We start from the raw sequence: 19,069 nt of genomic DNA on the forward strand, positions 1-19,069 counted from the left end.
TCCCACCCCAACCTCCACCACTGTTCCCATGGCTGCCACTGAGCTAAAAAACTAGGGATGGCAGGATTGTAAAGCAAAAATGCCACAACACTTTCTTACCAAAACTTAACTGCCTATCTTCATTAAACACTCCCCCTGGCTGCTTTTTTCCCCAGATTCTAGTGTTTTGAAAAGGTTGATTTTTCAGTTTCCGCCAACTTAATAGTTACTTCTGAGGAGCCACTGATTCTTAGATTTCACTACTCCATCATTTTCCATGACGAGTAACTTCTTGTAGCAAATACAGTGTGGTGGAATTGACAGTGTGCAACTCCTGAGACTATGTCAAAAGGCACTGAGATGTCCTCTTTGTTCTCTCTCTTGGTAGCAGTCGGTTGCTAGACTGTGATGACTTTCAAATACCCCTATGTAGAGTCCAATGTGGTAGGAAGCTGAGGCAGCCTGCCAAGAGCCAGATGAGTGAGTTCTCTGGGAACTCCAGTCCTTGAAAAGCCTTCAGATGACTGCACCTCTAAACAACATTTAAACTGTAACCTCAGGAGAGACTGAGCCAGAATCATTCAACTCAGCCACTCCTGAAATACTGATCTACAGAAACCATGAAATAATAAATGTGTGTTGTTTTAAGCTGCCAAGCTTATGATACTTAAAGCAGAGGCTCAAAATATGAGAACCTTCATATTCAATGATTTCTCAGGGAAGAAGAGTGTTTCAAGCAGTGGGAATGGGACATGCACAGGCCCTGAGTTAGGAAAGGTCATTGGCATGTTTAAATAATTTAAAAATCTGAAAGAAGATCAATGTAACTGGAGCTTAGTGGAAAGGAAAACAGTGAAACAGAGGAAAAGAATGAAGAAAGAAATCACCAAAGTGGCAGAAAGTAACCAAAGTGACTACAGTAAGGTCTTAAAAACGAGTAACGTAAGGACCTATGGTGCAGCACAGGAAGCTGTATTCAGTATCTTGTAGTAACATATAATGGAAAAGAATGTGGAAATACATATACATATTTTTATATATATGTATATATATGTGTCTAACTGAATCACTTTGCTGCACACCTGAAGCTAACAAACATTGTAAATCAACTATACTTCAATAAAAAAAAAAAACAAAAACTAGTAACAACTGGAGCATTCAATGGTTCCCTACCCACCAGAAATGGAAATCAGCCTATAATTAAGCATAGGAAGACGAGAGAAAAGCAAAATAGTCATCTGTCCAACAACAGCTAATTAAAGGCAGGTATCTAGTCCAGCACTGATAAGAAGCTTGCATCAGGTGAAGGAAAGCCAACGGGTACCACCCAAGAAGGGCAAAGAAGAGACTTTTTGAGAACATAATCTTATTAAAAATTATATAACTCTGATAAGCCAATGTTATTTGTTTTTAGAAGTACTAATAAATATTTGATTGAAAAGTTGGCATAAAGTCTTAATGAAGGAGAATGGGAGTTTAAAAGTAAAAAAAAAGTAGTTTTATTCTTAGATCCTCACCAGCTTTGTGAACTTTGGTAAATGACTCCTAATCTTATTTCAATCAACTGCAAAATGGGTAATAATATACACATATCCAATCTTACTTCTTTTAAAGATCAAATGAAATAATATGACAAAAGTGCTTCTGAAACTACAGAAAAACCCACTAAAAAATTATCCTTTACAGATGTGAATCATTTGTAGCAAGAAATAAAAAAATAACTTATCTATTATCACACAGGAACCCAGAGTGGGAACTATAAAACCCTTTGAAAGCAAGAACCAAGGTCTTTACATCATCCCACATCACTTATGGAAAAAAAAAAAACCCAAACCTTTATGAGGATGTTATTTAAAATTCTGAATGGTGAATTTATTGCCAAAACATTTTATGCTTAAAGCATCTGCCTCACCAGGCAGTCCATAGTCACTGCCAAATGAATAACTGATGTAGATGAATATCTGAAGAAAATGATTATAAATCAGCTCTGCAAAGATGCACACTTGTATTTGTCCTAGGCTACCATAGGACACAAGGTTTAATAACTGGTGAAGAGGTGGGGAGAGTATTGCTCAGTGGTAAAGTGCATGCTATGCATGCACAAGGTCCTGGGTTTAAGTCCCAGTACCTCCATCAACAAATAAACAAACAAACAAACAAACAAGCAAACCTAGTTACCTCCTCTGCAAAAAAAGAAAAAAATTGAAAAAAAAAAACTGTTGAAAAGGGTGAAAAAATTTCAAAAGAAATCCCAACTGAGTAACCAGTCTCTGAAATTAAAAGTAAATTTGCATTAACAAAATAATACTATTTGTATGCATAAACTGTAAGATCAAAAAAAAAAGACGTCTAGGGGAAAATATAGACGATGTTATCAAAGACATTTTTAATCAATATAAAAATAAAATATTTGTGTTATCAGATTTAATGGCTCACTGGATACCAAGACGTATTTATCTCTACATCTCATCTTTAACTAACCAGAAAAAACATTTGTAATTTGAACAAGGGAAAAATCATTAATGAAGCACAGAAACATTAAACATTATAAAATGTGATCTACAGATACAACTTTTATTTGATTAAAATGCACTGATGCACTAATATAAAGTAAATGGAATGAACTGGTCCTTACATGTCACTCAAGCTTTTTTCTGTTGTGGTACTCTACCTACAGCACAGCTGATGACCAGTTAAAGAGTTAAGTTCTAGAAGATATGACACAAAATTGACCAAATTCAAGACAATATTTATCCAACAAAAAAAGAGTGTCAATTAGATACTAGATACTACTGTACAAGCCTATTGTATCAACTTTACACTCCCATTAATTACTAATTCTTAAGACATCAGAAAAGGATGGCAAACATTTTAATGAAAACAAAATATATTTTGAGATTTATTGAATAAGCATACTCAGTCGTACCATAAAACAGGAAGTGCTTTTGATATACTTAAAGAAAAAAAACAAAATTAAAGGAAAATGACTCAAAAGAAAAAAATCAGCTTTTTGAGGGTAATTACGAACCGAATTTTCTTCCTCTTCTTCCAGTTCTCGCTGCTGTTCTTCATGTCTTTTCGCTTTTATCTCCATAGCTTCTGTGATCAAGTCTCTTAAAATCGATACAGGTTTTGCATTCTTGATAAAAGGATGCTAGAAAAGTAAAATTCAATGGTATAACTTCAAATAGTTTCCCTGAATTATAGCTAAGAAACATTAAAACAACATGGAAATGTGAACCAGTCATTAGCTTCGATGATTAAAGATTTAAAAAAATGTTAGTGCTAAAGAAGAAATTACTGACATTTGGAAGAGGCTTTAAAATGGTGAAAATATCATTTGGGAAAACTATGGGTAAGAATTTTACCAGATTATAAAAATTTCTAGGATTGATGGCAAAGAACCAATAAATTCTTTTATAGCAGTTTTAGACTGATCACTAGATAAATTAAGTTCTATCAAGATACCTGCGGTGGAGACTCCTAGTCACCTATCCAAATAGAGCTGTGGCTGGGAACTACGGCTGCCCAGGTAGGTCCTACATCTCTCAGCCTCCCTTTCAGCTGGTTGTGATTATGAGACTAAGTTCTCACCAGTGACATGTGAGTGTCAGCGTTGTGTTCTACTTCCTGATCTGGGCCTTAAACCCCTGTGAGTGTGCACTCTTCCACGACTTCTCTTTCTGCTAAGCTGGGAAACAGACAAAGACAGTGCCTGGAGGACGGTGGAGGAACAAGTAGGAAGAAACCCCAGTCCTAGTCTGAAAAATTCTAAGAAACATTGGTGGAAAGGTCATAAAAATTAATAATAATTGAAGACATGTTCTTTACCCTTAGGGAACTTATTATGTAGAATAAGGAATAAGAGGCAAACATAAAAAAATTACAATGTGACATATAAGTCATATTCATGATGACTCAGCACAGCATGAATGATGTAAAAGAAAAGGTGAGGTAATCTCAGATCCCTCATAAAGAAGAAACAGACCGTTTTAGGGAGAAGGGAAAGCATGAGCAGCATGAACACACACACAAAGATAGGGGATGTATATTAAAACACCACAGGAAGATGTGTCTAGTCAAAACAGAAACCCTGTTTAAGAAATGGTGTCCTGTGAGTTTAAATATAGGTAACAGTAGGACAAGAGGGATAAATGCTTAGGATGAGATACCTGAATTTTGTCTGACAGCCACTTCCATTACATAAGCAAGAGCACAGTGTTAGTAAAAGAATGTCTATGATAGCACAATCTTGCAGGAGAGTCTGGAAATGAAATAGGATGGGAGAAACTGTAGTAATACAGATGTGAATTAAGAACCTGGGTTAAAAACACAGCTGCCACAATCAAGAGGAATCAATACAGAATCTGATGGAAGAACTCTTAAGAAGGATTTACTGACTATATTCTAATAGAAGTGAAAGAAGACCAATGCTCCAAAAAGTGGGAACCAATAGAATTTTATTTCTCTAAAAAAAGGACAGACATCTCAAATTGTAGTGTACTTTTATCTTCTCAGGAAAAATTATGAGTCAATCCTCCAAGCCACAATTTTGTCTTTAAGAAATGCCAAAATATACATATGGTACATCCAGTCTACAGCAAACCTACTTTCATGCAGTGCATTTATGAACTGACTACACAATGTGCTGCTACCATTAGTCTATGGAGCTCAACGTTCCTAATCTCAAAATCTCGGCATGTCTGACTTCATCTGTACTAATGTTTTCTCGACCAAACTGCTACAGACATGATTTTGACCAACAAAGAGGAACTGATTAATAAAGTTAAAAGGGTACTTAGAGAACAAGGCCATATTATTTGAGCATTCTCAATAACCAGAAGAGAAGTTTTATCAGATAGACTGGCAGATTTTTAAAGAGTATTTTTAAAGGCTTTTAAAAAGTAGCAGGTGATAAAATTCTAAAATGCAAAGCAACACAGAAAAGAACAGAACAACAACTGCAAAAAACAGGGAAAATGAGATGGCGAAAATAAAACACAGTAACTGTGACTAAAATGTTATTAGCATAAACCAATGTGAATAAATGGGTTGAATTACAATTTATTAAACAGTATTTTAGTCAAGTACTAAAAGCCACTTAGTTCATAAGATAAATTCAGCTACATGCTTTCTACATGACATATACTTAATTAAATAAATGCAAATTATGTGTCTATAGGAGAATACTGAAAAGAACTTGGGTTAAAAGTCAAAGATTGGCAATGAAATATTAGTCAAATATAAAACAATTATCAAGAATAACATGATCCAAAAAAGTAGAATTGAAGGCAAAAAATCATAAATGAAGAAAAAGTCATATAATTTTGATAAGGGACATAATATACCCTGTCCCATGGTAGTAAGAAACCACTCCTCCACCCTAAATGTCAAAGGAACCCAAAGGAGACCCAGACTTCTAACGCTACCTGGCAGAAATAAGACAACTCCCCTTACTCCACTGAAGCAGTGTCAGAGGACTCCTCTTACCACAGAAAATATAAGATCCAGAGTCTCATAACATAACACCCCAAATGACCAGGTTTCAAACGAAAATCACTTATCATAACAAGAAGCAGGAAAATCTCAACTTAGGCAGGAAAATATAAACAGACATCAACATCAAGACAATCTGGATATGAGAATTATCCAAAGAAGATTCTAAAGCCAACATCATAAAAATGCTTCAGTGAGCAATTACAAACATGCTTGTAAACAAACAAACAAAAAAAACTAGAAAGTCTCAGTAACAAATTAGAGTATAAGAAAGAAACGAATGAAAACTTAGAAATAAAAATATAAGAAAAATAAAAACTTGATGGACGGGCTGGCTCAATAGCAGAATGAGGACAGAGGGAAGAATCAGTGCATCAGAATGTGGAACAGTAAAAACTACACAATATGAACAACAGAGAGAACTAGAATGAAATAAAAATGAGCAAAACGTCAAGAACCTATGGGACTAAAACAAACAAACAAACAAAAAAATCTAACATTTGTGTCAACAGAGAGTCCTAGAAAGAAGAGGGTAGGGCTCAAAAAGTGTTTGAAAAAATAATGGCTGGAAAATTCCTCAAACTGGCAAAAGGTACAAACCCAGAGATTCAAGTAGTTGAATAAATCCCAAACAGTATAAACCCAAAGAAATCCATACCAAGACACATCATAATTAAACTTCTGAGAATTAAGACAAATAAGAAATCTTAAAAAGATCAAGGGTAGAACAATTTAGATGACTGCAGGGTTCTCACAGGAAACCATGGATGTCAGGAGGAGGTGGGACAACATTTTCCAAATGTTGAAAGAACTGTCAACCAAGAATTCTATAGGCAGTGAAAATTTCCTTCAGGGGTGAAGAATAAACAAGATGTTCTCAGATGAAGGAAAACTAAGAGAATGAAGAGAATGTGTTACCCAAAAAGAATGACTAAAGGATATGAAAATGAGTATGTGTGTATATATGCATGATTGGGACATTGTGCTGTGCACCAGAAACCGACACACTGTAACTGATGATACATCAACTAAAAAAATAAGAAAACAAATTAAAGATTTAAAAATTTTAAAAAAAGAGAATGGCAAAAGGAAGTCTTCTAAACAGAAAGGAAGTAATAAAAGAAAGAACTCTGGAACGTTAGGAGAAAGAACAATGGAAAGAGCAAAAATAGGTTAAATATAATAGATTTCCCTTATTCTCTTGAGTTTTTGCAATTGTTTGAAAATTAAAAAAAAACAAACATCATAACACTGTTTGATATGAATCTCAATATATAAAGAGGAACTATTTAAGATAATTATATTAGAAATGGAAGGGACGGCAAGGTAGGCAGAGTTTCTACTCCTCACCTGAACTGGTAAAATGAAGAATAAGTCACAGGTCATGGGAGTTCAAAGAGTGACCGATGACCACCTGTGCTAGCCAAGCCCATGAATCAGCTTGAATAATGGCAGATCTCAGTCAAGCTAATATTCTTGCAGAAGCCCAGCCTATGGCAAGAGCTGACTTTTAGGTTCTAGGCTGCCCACATGCAGGTGTAAGGATCATCTTCAGATCAAAGAACTCTAGTGCCACTACGCTGAACCTGAACCTTGTCCCTGGGGTTTTAATATCCTCATATTTTTAAAACTACTGAGTTCAATTCAACAATCTCAAAGGATCCCTTCAGTCTATGATTCTTTTAAACTTACACAATTATCAACTTTGTGTCAGAAAATAAACCACTATAAAAAATTCTGCATGAATTCCTTTTTAGAAACTTTATCAAAATCTAGAAGTCAATATGGTATAATCTATACATGTAGATTACAGAAAAGTGTCCACGAAAACTTGGCAATAAGACTGTATTCTGAAAATTAAAATATAATTTAACTCATATAATACTTAAGACACACGCAAAACTCCTTTAAGAGGAATTTTACTTGAGTATTTCTTAAATGCTTTTTTTCACCCTAAAAACTTTAGGTTAAAAACAAAATTTCTTAAGAAAGACTACAAAAGATTAGGAAGAAAGACAAAAAAGAAATACTGGTTACATTAACCAAAAATCAGTTACCAGATATATTTGGATTTATTTTCATTGTCATGTTTTGTAGTATTTGTTCCACTTATTCTGTTTCCCTCTCTCCTGCCTTGACTTCTTTAGGGCTGAATAATTTAGATACTCACAAAAGCACTAATAGGCCCTTGATTTATGTGCTCAAAATTCCTTTGAAATGCTGGTGATCTTCAAAATGAATGTTTCAATTAACTGAGTTTTGAAAGGTAATATTTGCACATAACACAGAATTCAAAAGGCAAAAAGTAAGTCTCCATCTCACTCTTGCTTCTCAGCCATACAGTGACTTTCTCCAGAGGAAAGTTTCTTCCTTATTTTTCTAGAGCTACTCTACTATGAGCATTGACATATGTACATATGCATATGTGTGTGTAGATGTGTGTATTTGGCCAATCATTCCTCTCAATGGACCTCAAATTGCTTCCAATTTTTTAACAGATATTTATGTTTTTTTTAATCATTTGCTATTACAATGTTCTATGAAGAATTTTACACATTATTTCACACATGGTTAAATTTTTCCATAGAATAAATTTCTAGACATATAATTTCTGGGTCAAAGAATATATGGTATTTTATTCTAGACAGATATTGCTAAATTGCCTTTTGTGGAGATTAAGTTAAATTTTCATAGTAATAAACCTTATATTTAATGGCCTATTTCCCATACCCCTTTTTAAAAAATAGTACCTTGGAGAAATCACTTTTTATAAGAACTATGTTTCTAATTCTTTTGTCACTTAACAAATATTAAGTTTTGTTACCATGTACACTTAGCTTAGCTTAGAGGTCTGACTCAATTCTGCTGGGGAAATAAAGACTCACAAATACTCATTAAAAGTATTAACTTATTTGTATTTGCATTTAATGTCAAAGCAGATTAAAATAAAAACAAAAAACCTCCTGATAACTCTGGATACAAAGTCTAATCGCACAGGCACACTGAACCTCTTCATTTAAGTAATCTTGTAACCAGTATTTATAACAGGTGATCTTTTTAAGGAGTTCAGGGATCTTGTAGTTATGTATCTTACAGAGTAAAAAATCAAAGAAGAAATTCTGGGTCAAGGAATAATACATCAGGAAAAAAACATAAGAAGCAGTACCAATGAAGACAAGAGAAATGAGAATCCTTTGGAAGTTTTATTTTAAAACAACTTCAGGAGGAAACAGTTGACAACAAAAATAAAAAAAGAAGGGAGCAGGGGAGGCAGAAGACTGAACTTGGCAACAGAAAGAAAAAAATGAGGAAAGAACATACAGGAGAAGAATGGGGTGTGCATGTGTGTGTGCGCGCGTGTGTGCGCTCGCACATGTGTGTGCGTGTGTTTCAAAATTAATCCACATTTCCTGGGAGGTTTACATCTTTAGAAATCAGTTAATGAAACTCACAGAAATTCTGGTCAATGTCAGAAAACTAAAAGGTATGAAGAAAATATCCTACCCTTAGAGACATACACACTGACCTGTAAAAGTTGTGTTGCAGTAGCTCTCTGCTCAGGATTCTTCACTAGGCATTTTTTAACAAAATCGGTGAAATCATCAGACCAAAGTTCTGGCTTTCTGAATGTTGGCGGTGGGTTTGTGGGAATCATAAAAATAGCCTAGTAAAAATGAAATATCCAAAAGACACAGTAAGAACCATAATAACACACCAAGTAAACAAATCTCTTTATCTTTCTCTTTATCAGACTCTAAATCTGAAAAACAAATTTAAGCTATTCTAGGATTTCCCGGTAAGATTGCAATTCAGGAAGGAAGTCCATCTGCTACTAATGTAATCATTTCCCATTAAATTTCCTCTATTTGAATTGTAGCTCATTGAGCACATCATTCTTTATTTTATCTATTATTTTAAATCAGTCTCCAAAGAAGACTGCATTTCTAACCCTTTTACTAAACTAAGGACATTCCCTGGTTAAACAGATATATCAACAGATATATCCTCAAGTTTTGCTATTGCAAGGGGGGGAGGGTATGCCTCAGAGGTAGAGTGTATGCTTAGCATGCACAAGGTCCTGGCTTCAATCCCCAGTGTCTCCATTGATAAAATAACTAACCTCCCCACCAAAACAAACAAAAAATTAGTCCATCAAATTTTGCTACTGCATGCCAGATTTACTCCCAATTTCAGTTTTATATAGGCATTGCTTTTCAGAATGGCTAGCAGAAGTCCAATTTGCTTCTGCAATCCAGAATATTTAAGTATATATAGAATTACTGCTGTGATTTGAAATAACACTTGACACAGCCAAGATGTTAATTTCTCTTTCTAAATATGAGTCAGAATTCCAAATTAAAAGTTTTGAAGGTAATATACCACTTTAATATATCACTAATGATTTGATTAAGTATTAATAACTTAGTACAAATGATAATATATATAGATAGTTCAAAATGCAAAAACTCTTAAAAGTCTTCCCTGTCATCCTTTTTTTGACTGAGAGAATAAATCCCTAGTATTCTTAGGAAATCACTGTATATAATGAATTAACTTCTCTCCTGGGCTCTAGAATAGTTCCTGATAAAACAACATCACTAAAACATTTTCTTTGAAAAGATATGAAAACAATAATCCAGTTTAATTAAATGTACCAAGCACTTGACAGATACTCGCTATTATCATTTTCATTCCCACATGTTAGTTACTCAGTTAGTTAGTGAGTTAGCTAGCTATCATTAAACCTTTTATTCTGAGATCACTGCATGGACCTGAAATAATACAGAGATCCTTTGTGTCCTTTACCCAGTTCCATCCATTGGTAACATGTAAAATATCACAACCAGTATGCTGACATTGGTACAGCTAAGATCCAGAATGTTTCCATCTCCACAGGCATCCCCTGGTTGTCCTTTTATAGTCCTTAACCCTGGCAACTACCAGTCTGTTCTTCACTTCTGTAATTTTGCCACTCAAGAATGTTCTATAAATGGGATCAGGCACTATGCAACCTTTAGGGATTTGTTTGTTTGTTTGTTTTTTCACCCAGCAGAGCTCCCTGGAGATCCCTCCAGGTTGTTGCCACATAAAATGTTATTTAAAAAGATAAGAGGCAAATATGGCAATGACAAAAATTTTACAAAGTAAAATTAACTCAACCATATTATAACCAATTGTAGTTTAACAGGTAAGTTTATATATAATTATACAATCAACACAACAGGTGAAATGAGGAAAAAATGGCTTTTTGGCAATCAATTAATATATACATATGCAGAATATACAAACATGGACCTCTCAACGATATATTCAGGGGTGAAGTATCAAAAAAAACTCCCTTTCTAGGCTTCAGAATTCTCTGACTTTCTGTCTCTGTTCTAGCTTATTTTTTTCACCTGGTTTTTGGTGGTCGTCTCTCTTCATGTGCAAATTTCATGTACATGAACATTTATGTCCTTTCTTCTTAATACATAAAGAAAGTAAAAATGGTTATACTACAAACTACAATAATACTTAGAAACTAAGTTTTTTTTTTAAACCACTGGGAAAAACTCATCATAGTTATGTTTAAAACTTCTGTTCATCTATGGAGAAAATATCAAAACTGTAGACAAAGTGATAAATATATTCTTGGGGTTATCAATTTTAATGTATTCCTTTGATATAATAAAACCATTCCACTTTCCACTTGATTTTTACTGTTAAAAAGCCATTCACAAGTATCTTAAAGTCACAAGATTTCCATAGTAAAAGATACATGAGAGATCATTTAGCTCAATATTCTCATTTAACAGAAAAGGAAAAGTCCAGAATGTTTAAGTGACTTAAAAACAAAATTTCAGACCTACAAAGGGGTCTTTAAAAAGATTAACAAAGTATTCTAACGTTTCTACAATGTTTGAAGAAGGAGGAGCAAGGAGGGTTACTAAGTCTAAACAAGCAGCTAATAAGAAGATAGATGATAAATGATGGTTGTGTTTTCAATGTATACATCCTCCCTGGTCCTCCCTCTTTTATTTCCAAGTGGGGAAAAAAGCACAAGCAAGTAGCCTTTAAGACAAGACAGTGAAAGAAAGGTCTTAAAACTTACTATAGTCACAACTCTAATAGTAAAGTTGAAGATCATTCAATGAAATAAAAATGAGGGAAAGACTATTCAGTGGTGAAAATATAGTCTTCAACAAATGGTGCTGGGAAAACTACATACATCCACATGCAATAAAAATGAATTTGGACTCTTACACCATATACAAAAATTAACTCAAAATAAATTTAAAAACAGTAAGAGCAAACATAGGGGAAAAGCTTCATGACACTGAACATGGCAATGATTTCTTAGATATGACACTAAAAATCAAGGCTACAAAAGAAACAAACAGATAAACTGGACTTAATCAAAATTTAAAACTTCCATGCATCAAGTATACTATCAACAGAGTGAAAAGGCAACCCATGACAGATGAATGAACAGAATATGGTATTTATACTGTATATGCATATACAATGTAATATTATTCAACCTTAAAAAGGAAGAAAAATTTGACACATGCTACAGCAGAGATAAACCTTGAAGACACTGTGCTGGGTAAAATAAGTCAGTTGTATGTGGGCAAATATACTGCCTGATTCCTCTTATTATAAGGTTCCTAGAGTAGTCAAATTCATGGAGACAGAGGGCAGAATGGTGGTTGCCAGGAGTTGCGGGAAATGGAGGAGAAGGGAGATAGTGTTTAATGGGCACAGAGTTTCAGCTGGGGAAGATAAAAAAATGTTCTGGAGAGGGATGGTTGGTGACGGTTGTATAGCAATGTGAATGTTCATGACAGCACAAAACTGTACACTTAAAATGGTTAAAAAGATTAATTTTATGTTGTATGTATTAAAATACATAATAAAATATGGCTGAGGAAAAACGTAAAGTACTAATCAAGTTCAGGAATATCTGTTAAATGCCTGCTACACACAAAGCATGGTGTTAGACATTATATGGAGTTCAAAGATGCAGCAGGAAATACAGTCACTACCCTTAGGAAACTTCTAACCTAGTCCAGTAAAGAAAGAACAGTAAAAGATTTATAGAATAATACAATAAAACAAATGATATAAGGCATTATGAAGAGGTCATTCCCCTTAGAAGAAATAGCATAAGGAAAATTGAGAGCATGAAATAAGATTGTTGAGAGGAGCAGAGAACAAGCTGATTACCCTGTAAGCGACTAAGAAATGATAAGATTAGAAGGTGGAATGGAGGATATAGAGTTTGGTCAGCAAAAAAGTGCACAACTGAGAGAAGGTTTTTTCCTGAGGGGTGTGTGTGTGTTTATATTTTTGCTTTTAATCAGAGTTTGTTTATGGCTCTGGAAAAGGATTAAGGAAAAAAAAAACAAACAAACCTGGAGACACTCTAAATATGGAATAGAAAAGGCAGCTAGGGGCTAGTGTAGATGTCCCAGGATGAGTAATATAAAGTTCAAACTAGGATGGTATCTACAGGAATGAAATGGAAGAAATTAGGTATGAGATATTACAAAAGAACAAGAGCACATCCTAACCTCATTTGGGGGCTAGAAAAAAGGAAAATCAGAAGACTATTGCAGAATTCAAAAATTAAAAAAGAGACATCTTAATTGCAAGGCACTCAGGTATTCTAACAATTTACTATATTATTCTTTTGAAAGCCCCCAAAATATACAGCGGTTTACCACCATGTGTTATCGCTGGTTTCTAACTTGGAAAGTGATCCAAAGGACTTTCTGTGGACAAAGCAGTGAAGATTCAATGTCCAAGTCTGTTGATTCTAGGTAAGAGTTAATCTCTTTATTAGTGTATTCATCTTCTTTGAAAAAGAGAAAATCCTTTAAGAGAAGAGAACATTCTTATACATCTTACATCATATTACATGTATTACAGCTAAGATAGTCCTTCAAAAGCAGTGTTGCCTGTTTTATGACACAATAAGCATCTACCAAATGACAAGTATGTACCAAGTATTGTCTGTGTGCTCCAAGCTATGTTCCACTAAAGAAGAAGCAAACTGATAGGTCACAGGTCAAACAGCATCAGTAGATACACTTTGTTCAGGCAACACTGAGCCCATAGTCCCACAAGGTAAAAGTCGGCTGGAATTAGGCTGATTTTACCCAAGATTCATGTTCTCCCTTTTGTATGGGCCAGACCATCTGGCCTGGCTCAATTACTTACTTTACCTGATGGCCCCCCTTTATGTATCTAACTTTGTAAGCCCTGCCATTACAGATTTTAAAACAAGACGCATATCTCAGATCCACAGAGCTCACAAATTGTTGGGGGTGGGGAACTAACACATACGAAACAGCAAACAGTGGAATGCTAGAAAATAAAATTATTCTGTAAATAACCTAATTAACCTCAGCTCTATAGTTGAAGGAGAATGTAATCTGGCTTTAAGGATGGGCAAAATGGGGTTGATATCAGCTGCTGCAAAAACACACACAAAACCACCTGCTACTTCAAATTAAAGAACAAAATAAATTTGAACTCTCATCTCTGCAAAATAGTTCAAAGTACCTACCTAAGCCCCTATACAGACTGACCTCAAACTGCAGGTAAATGATACTAGATTGTCTAGATAAATGTTGTTCATCTGCACTTCTGTTACAAATTGATGGATAACAACTCAGTGATTTATGTTCTTGAAGCCAATGCTCTCGTTTGAACTTTGAGCCAATGAGTTGCAGTCTTATCTCAGATAATCTTAACATATAAAGCTCACCTTAGCAGTAGCTATTAGAAACCCTAGGATAAAAAGCTTAACTCTAACGCTTATTTACCCAGTACTATCATAAAGTGATCCTAAAATGTTCACATTCCTATTCTCAAACAAGCATTAAACTGCATACAGTTCAAACAAATAAGTCTTAACATATGATCTACTGAAATATAGAGACTTGACAAGTCTCCAGGAAAACAACTATACCTTTTATTTTCATTTTTTAGGTTAGATAATCAACAACAAACTGACAGATTCTCTCACAGACTTCACCTTGTACAGCTAATTTAACCTAATCATCAATCAGAGAGAATCCTCTTGAGGATCTCCAGGTTTTGTGCAAGCTGATTAGGTAACAGGCCCCCGTAGTAGAAAGTTTTGACAATCAGTGGCTCGTCATACACTAACAATTTACTCCCTTCCTTGCCACCAACCAAATCGCATGAACACACATTACAGCCATATAATTTATCTTATCTCTAACACCATTTTGATTGAAGAATGTTAGTACAATAAATGACATGATTATCCCTGTGTTTGTTTCTACACGATGTGTTGCTTAACTACATATTGAACCTGCGATTAAGTTTTTAAAAGAACTTCCCTGATCACAAGTAGTCTTAAGAGGCTAAGAAATATAATCACCTCAAAACAACTATCTTCATGCCTGGAACTTCATGCCTTGGACTCCAGGAGCACCCAGAGGATGTGGAAAGAGCTGGAGCAGAGAAACCACAATGCCTGAACTTTACAATCTCAGCAGAGTGAGTCAACACATGAGTCTGAAACTAAGGTAGCTGGATTTATCAGCGTACAGAAGGACAGGCTGGAACAACAAAGAAATCTGTGCCACTATTCAAGAACCTCAGGCCCATGAGCAAAAAGGTTATCTTCACAGCAAATAAATGAGATAAAGGATGAGAAAGCATTTTATAAAACTTCAAAGAACTAAAAACAAACATAACTGTTTCTTGATAGTAAGCGTAATACAGAGGTAGAAAGCGAAGTCAAATAAAAATATACAATTCCTAAAAATATATAGTAAAAATATTTTTAAAAGAGTACTAGGTTGTGCTGAACACTGGAATTTGACACAACATTGTAAAATGATTATAAATCAATAAAAAGTGTTAAAAAAATAAATAGACCAACAGAGACACATAAAAAAAAAAGAGTACTAGGAATAAGAGTAAACAGCACAACGGATTGAAGCCAACTCTGGACTTAGGTCAGAAAAACAGGCTGAAGTTCTAAAATATCCTCTGATTGTGTGGCCTCAGTTTTTTCATATAAGTGAGATGGTTGGACTAGGTATTTTTCATTCTTTTTGGGGTCTAAAAGACTCTGGCACTCTAACTTCCTAGCAATCTATGGATTAAATAAAAGCTAGACAAGTATTAAACTGCTGCTTTGAAAGAAGATGGAGGTAGAGGAGGAAAGGATAACAAAAAGCCTGCACGATGCTAATGTAAAAACACAAGTCTAAGCTTTATCACCACTCCCTCAAAAGCAAAAAGAGACAGAGGTCTGAAGAGAATACTAAAATCTAGAGTCGCCCTTGGGTGATCTTGAGGTGCACTTTCTACACTACGCCCAGGGTTAAGGCATTGCAAGCATGACCTCATAACTCACTCCAGCTCCAACTGCAGAAATTTCAGTAATCATTGATCTAGCTCATAAAAGCCCATCTGCCTGCCTAGGAGCCAAATGAAGGGAAGGGCACAGCTGGTGCCCTGGCAGTGCAGGGTGATCAGCCCTAGAGGTCTGAGCCAGCTCTAGATGGCACTGGGCACCGTAACACCACCAGTGAAGGAAGCTTATCTGACACATTTTACTTCTCTATGCCTGCATTTTAAAAATGGAAATAACAGAATGATAACAGGGCTATTTCACAGAGCTGTTCTGAAGTGTACATGGGTTAACACATGGAAAATACTTAGAAAAGCACCTGCCACACTGGAAAGGCACAATAACGTTAAGTTATTATTAACCCAATTTTACCACTGAGGCTCACTTAACTAGCTTTTTCAAGCTCACACAGCTAGTAGAGTGGCTGTCAGAACTAGAAATCAGGTCTAATCTGGCTCCTTAACTATATCACACTATCTTCATGTTTCTATCAAACTTTTTTCCACAGATAATTCTATTATAAGGTAAAGGCTCTGTGACACATATTCAGTCTCCAGAAAAGAAAATGCAAAGCTATTTGTACAAAGATGACTATAGTTCACTTACCGTAATAGTGGCAAAAAGCAAACAAAAAAACAGAAAAAAATTAAGGAATGGCTAAAAGTAAACTACTATATATCAACAAAATGGAGTAACATATGGCCATAAAAATGACAAATGTCTGAATTACAAAATCACAAGGAAATGTTTTATTAAAAGAAAAGTGAAAATGAGAAAATAAAACAGTAAAGAATAATTACCTTCACAATAAAATGACAAGTATGCAGGAACAGAGACTGAAAGATGGTACAGTCTCAAAAATTCAAAATATCAATACACTGTTTACAAGATTGCATAAGATTCCTCTTAAACTTTTTATTATAAAGGCCACTATATATTCAACTTTTAAAAATTATATTTGCAATTGAAAAAAAGCTTCATTTAATACCACTGCTTAAGTTATCACCTACTTCAGTCTGCCTCTACGACCACCTCTCACACAAGCACAATTTAAATCCCAATACCTTTGATTGCTTCCAGTTATATCTTAACCATCTTTCAAGGCTGAAATATAATATCCCTTTAATATAATTCAAAAATATTCATAAAACATGGCTATCAAAAGTGAACAACAGCCAACACTTAAGGATCTTTACATTCCACTCTCAGATCTCTCAAATTAGAACCGGTGTGTGATCAGTTCAACTAACTTTCTGAGCACTTAAAATGTACCCAAACCTACAATATTAGAATTTTCAAGAAGCTTAGATTCTAATGGGATAAGAAAACACATACTAAATCATTTCAGTAAAATAGTATATGTGCTAAAATAGATGTGAACAATGGGTATTAGAAGATGACTTAGCCCAAATTGATGTTTAAAAAAAAAAACCACTGAGTCCTAAAGAATGAGTTAGTGAGGCACAGAAAAGGGAACAGCACATTCAAACATGTGAGTTCGGAAAGACCATGGGGTCTAGGAGGGAAACTGACTTGTTTCAGGTATGTGGCAGGAAAATTATAGAGTGAGACAAGCATCTTATTGGCCCTTAAGTGGGGGTGGCTGGGTGGGGAACTCACTTGAACTAATCAAGCCATGTCAAAAGAATTTGAGATCTTATAAAACTTAGCTCCGCCCATAAAAGGTTCTGAATTAATTGATCTGAGGTTAAGGACCAGGCACAGTACTTTTCATGTCTCTCAAGTAATTCTAAAGTGCAGCCAACACTGAGGACCACTGGGGTAGAACATAAAATATATGGTGAAGCATTATCACATCGTATACCTGAACTTCAGCAACTTCCAGAAAAGTAGATGGGTAAGTAACTCATAACCAGCTCAAAAGATCTGAGAAATCAATGAGAAGCAATCAGTTCCCACCAGGAAACAAACAAAAAGGCTAAGAAATTAGAAGCACAGATATATCTAAAGATAGGAGATAATCTGTAACAATGAGCACACCTGGCACCCAAATCTTAGTTTCTAAAATGCCATTCCCATTAAAAGAAACTTGGGTGCCTTGAAAAAACAACATATTTCAAGGCCTGGATAAGGAAATTACAAGGTGAGCCTGGGGCATCTTGTTCAGCCTTATTCTTACAAGGAAGCTCTCAAAGATTAATGAAATCATGTCAAAAGGCACATGTCAAAAAGCCAAACTTAGGATAATTTAACATCAAAATGGTAGTAATAATGGCTATAATTGATTATACCATACTGAAAACATGAAAATCAATTAGTCTACAGTGATATTTTTAAAAGGAAGAGAATTTAAGAAAGGCTGTTCTTTATGGAAAAATACCAACTCACAGATTCAAAATGTTGAATTAATTAGAAGATCAACATTTGTCAACCTTAATGTACTGTAATGATCAGTTCGTGCAAGGATCACCCCTGCCAGTGATAAGTTACTGGAGAAAGGATACTTGTAAGATACAAAAGTACTACCCCTACAGATTACTTAATAATTACAAAAGAGAAGATGTACCTTTACAACAGAGAGAGCTGCTCATTGCCTTAACTAAGTGATCAATCTAAACACTGCTGAGTGAGACAACCTGACAGTACGTGATATTTGATGTGATACAGTACAAAGTATACACCACCACCCAAGACCTCCTTCCCCAAAATACATAACCTGAAACTAATCTACTGAGTACAGGGATATCTCATTTTATTGTGCTTTGCCTTATTGTCTTATGCAGGTATTGTGGGGGGTTTTGGGGTTGTTTTTTTTTTTTTTAACAAATTTAAGATCTGTAGCAACCCTACATCAAGCAAGTCTACTGGCGCCATATTCCCAACAGCATTTGTTCATTTCATATCTCTGTGTCAGTCTGGTAATTCTTGCAATATTTCCAATGTTTTCATTATATTATTTTATTTGTTATGGAGATCTTTCACCACTGATCTTTGATGTTACTACTACAACGCACTGAAGGTTCAGATGAAGGTTAGCATTTTTTAGCAATAAAGTATTTTTAAATTAAGATATGTACATTTTTAAATATAATATTGCACACTTAATAGACTACAGTATAGTGTAAACATAACTTTTATATGCACTGGGAAACCAAAGAAATTCATGTGACTCACTTTACTGCAATATTTACTTTATTGGGGTGGTCTGGAACTGAACCTGCAACATCTCTGAGGCATGCCTACACTGGAAATGCA

The 19,069-nt window shown here is 34.8% G+C and overlaps 1 protein-coding gene across 2 annotated transcripts in view; it reads right to left on the minus strand.

Moving 5' to 3' along the window:
• STK3 (serine/threonine kinase 3) overlaps positions 1-19,069 on the minus strand; it is a 232,808-nt gene that overhangs the window by 91,463 nt on the left and 122,276 nt on the right. For both annotated transcript variants that reach the window (XR_012064120.1, XM_072949503.1), the window contains exons 7-8: positions 9,002-9,139; positions 3,008-3,133 (exon numbers count right to left, since the gene is read on the minus strand). Coding sequence is in view for 1 of the 2 variants with exons in the window: in XM_072949503.1 (XP_072805604.1) it covers positions 3,008-3,133; positions 9,002-9,139 (264 nt within the window). In the remaining variant the exon portion in view is untranslated. The remainder of the gene's footprint in view (positions 1-3,007; positions 3,134-9,001; positions 9,140-19,069) is intronic.

The sequence above is a fragment of the Vicugna pacos genome, chromosome 25 (genome assembly GCF_048564905.1).
Source record: "Vicugna pacos chromosome 25, VicPac4, whole genome shotgun sequence".
Lineage (NCBI taxonomy): Eukaryota > Metazoa > Chordata > Mammalia > Artiodactyla > Camelidae > Vicugna > Vicugna pacos.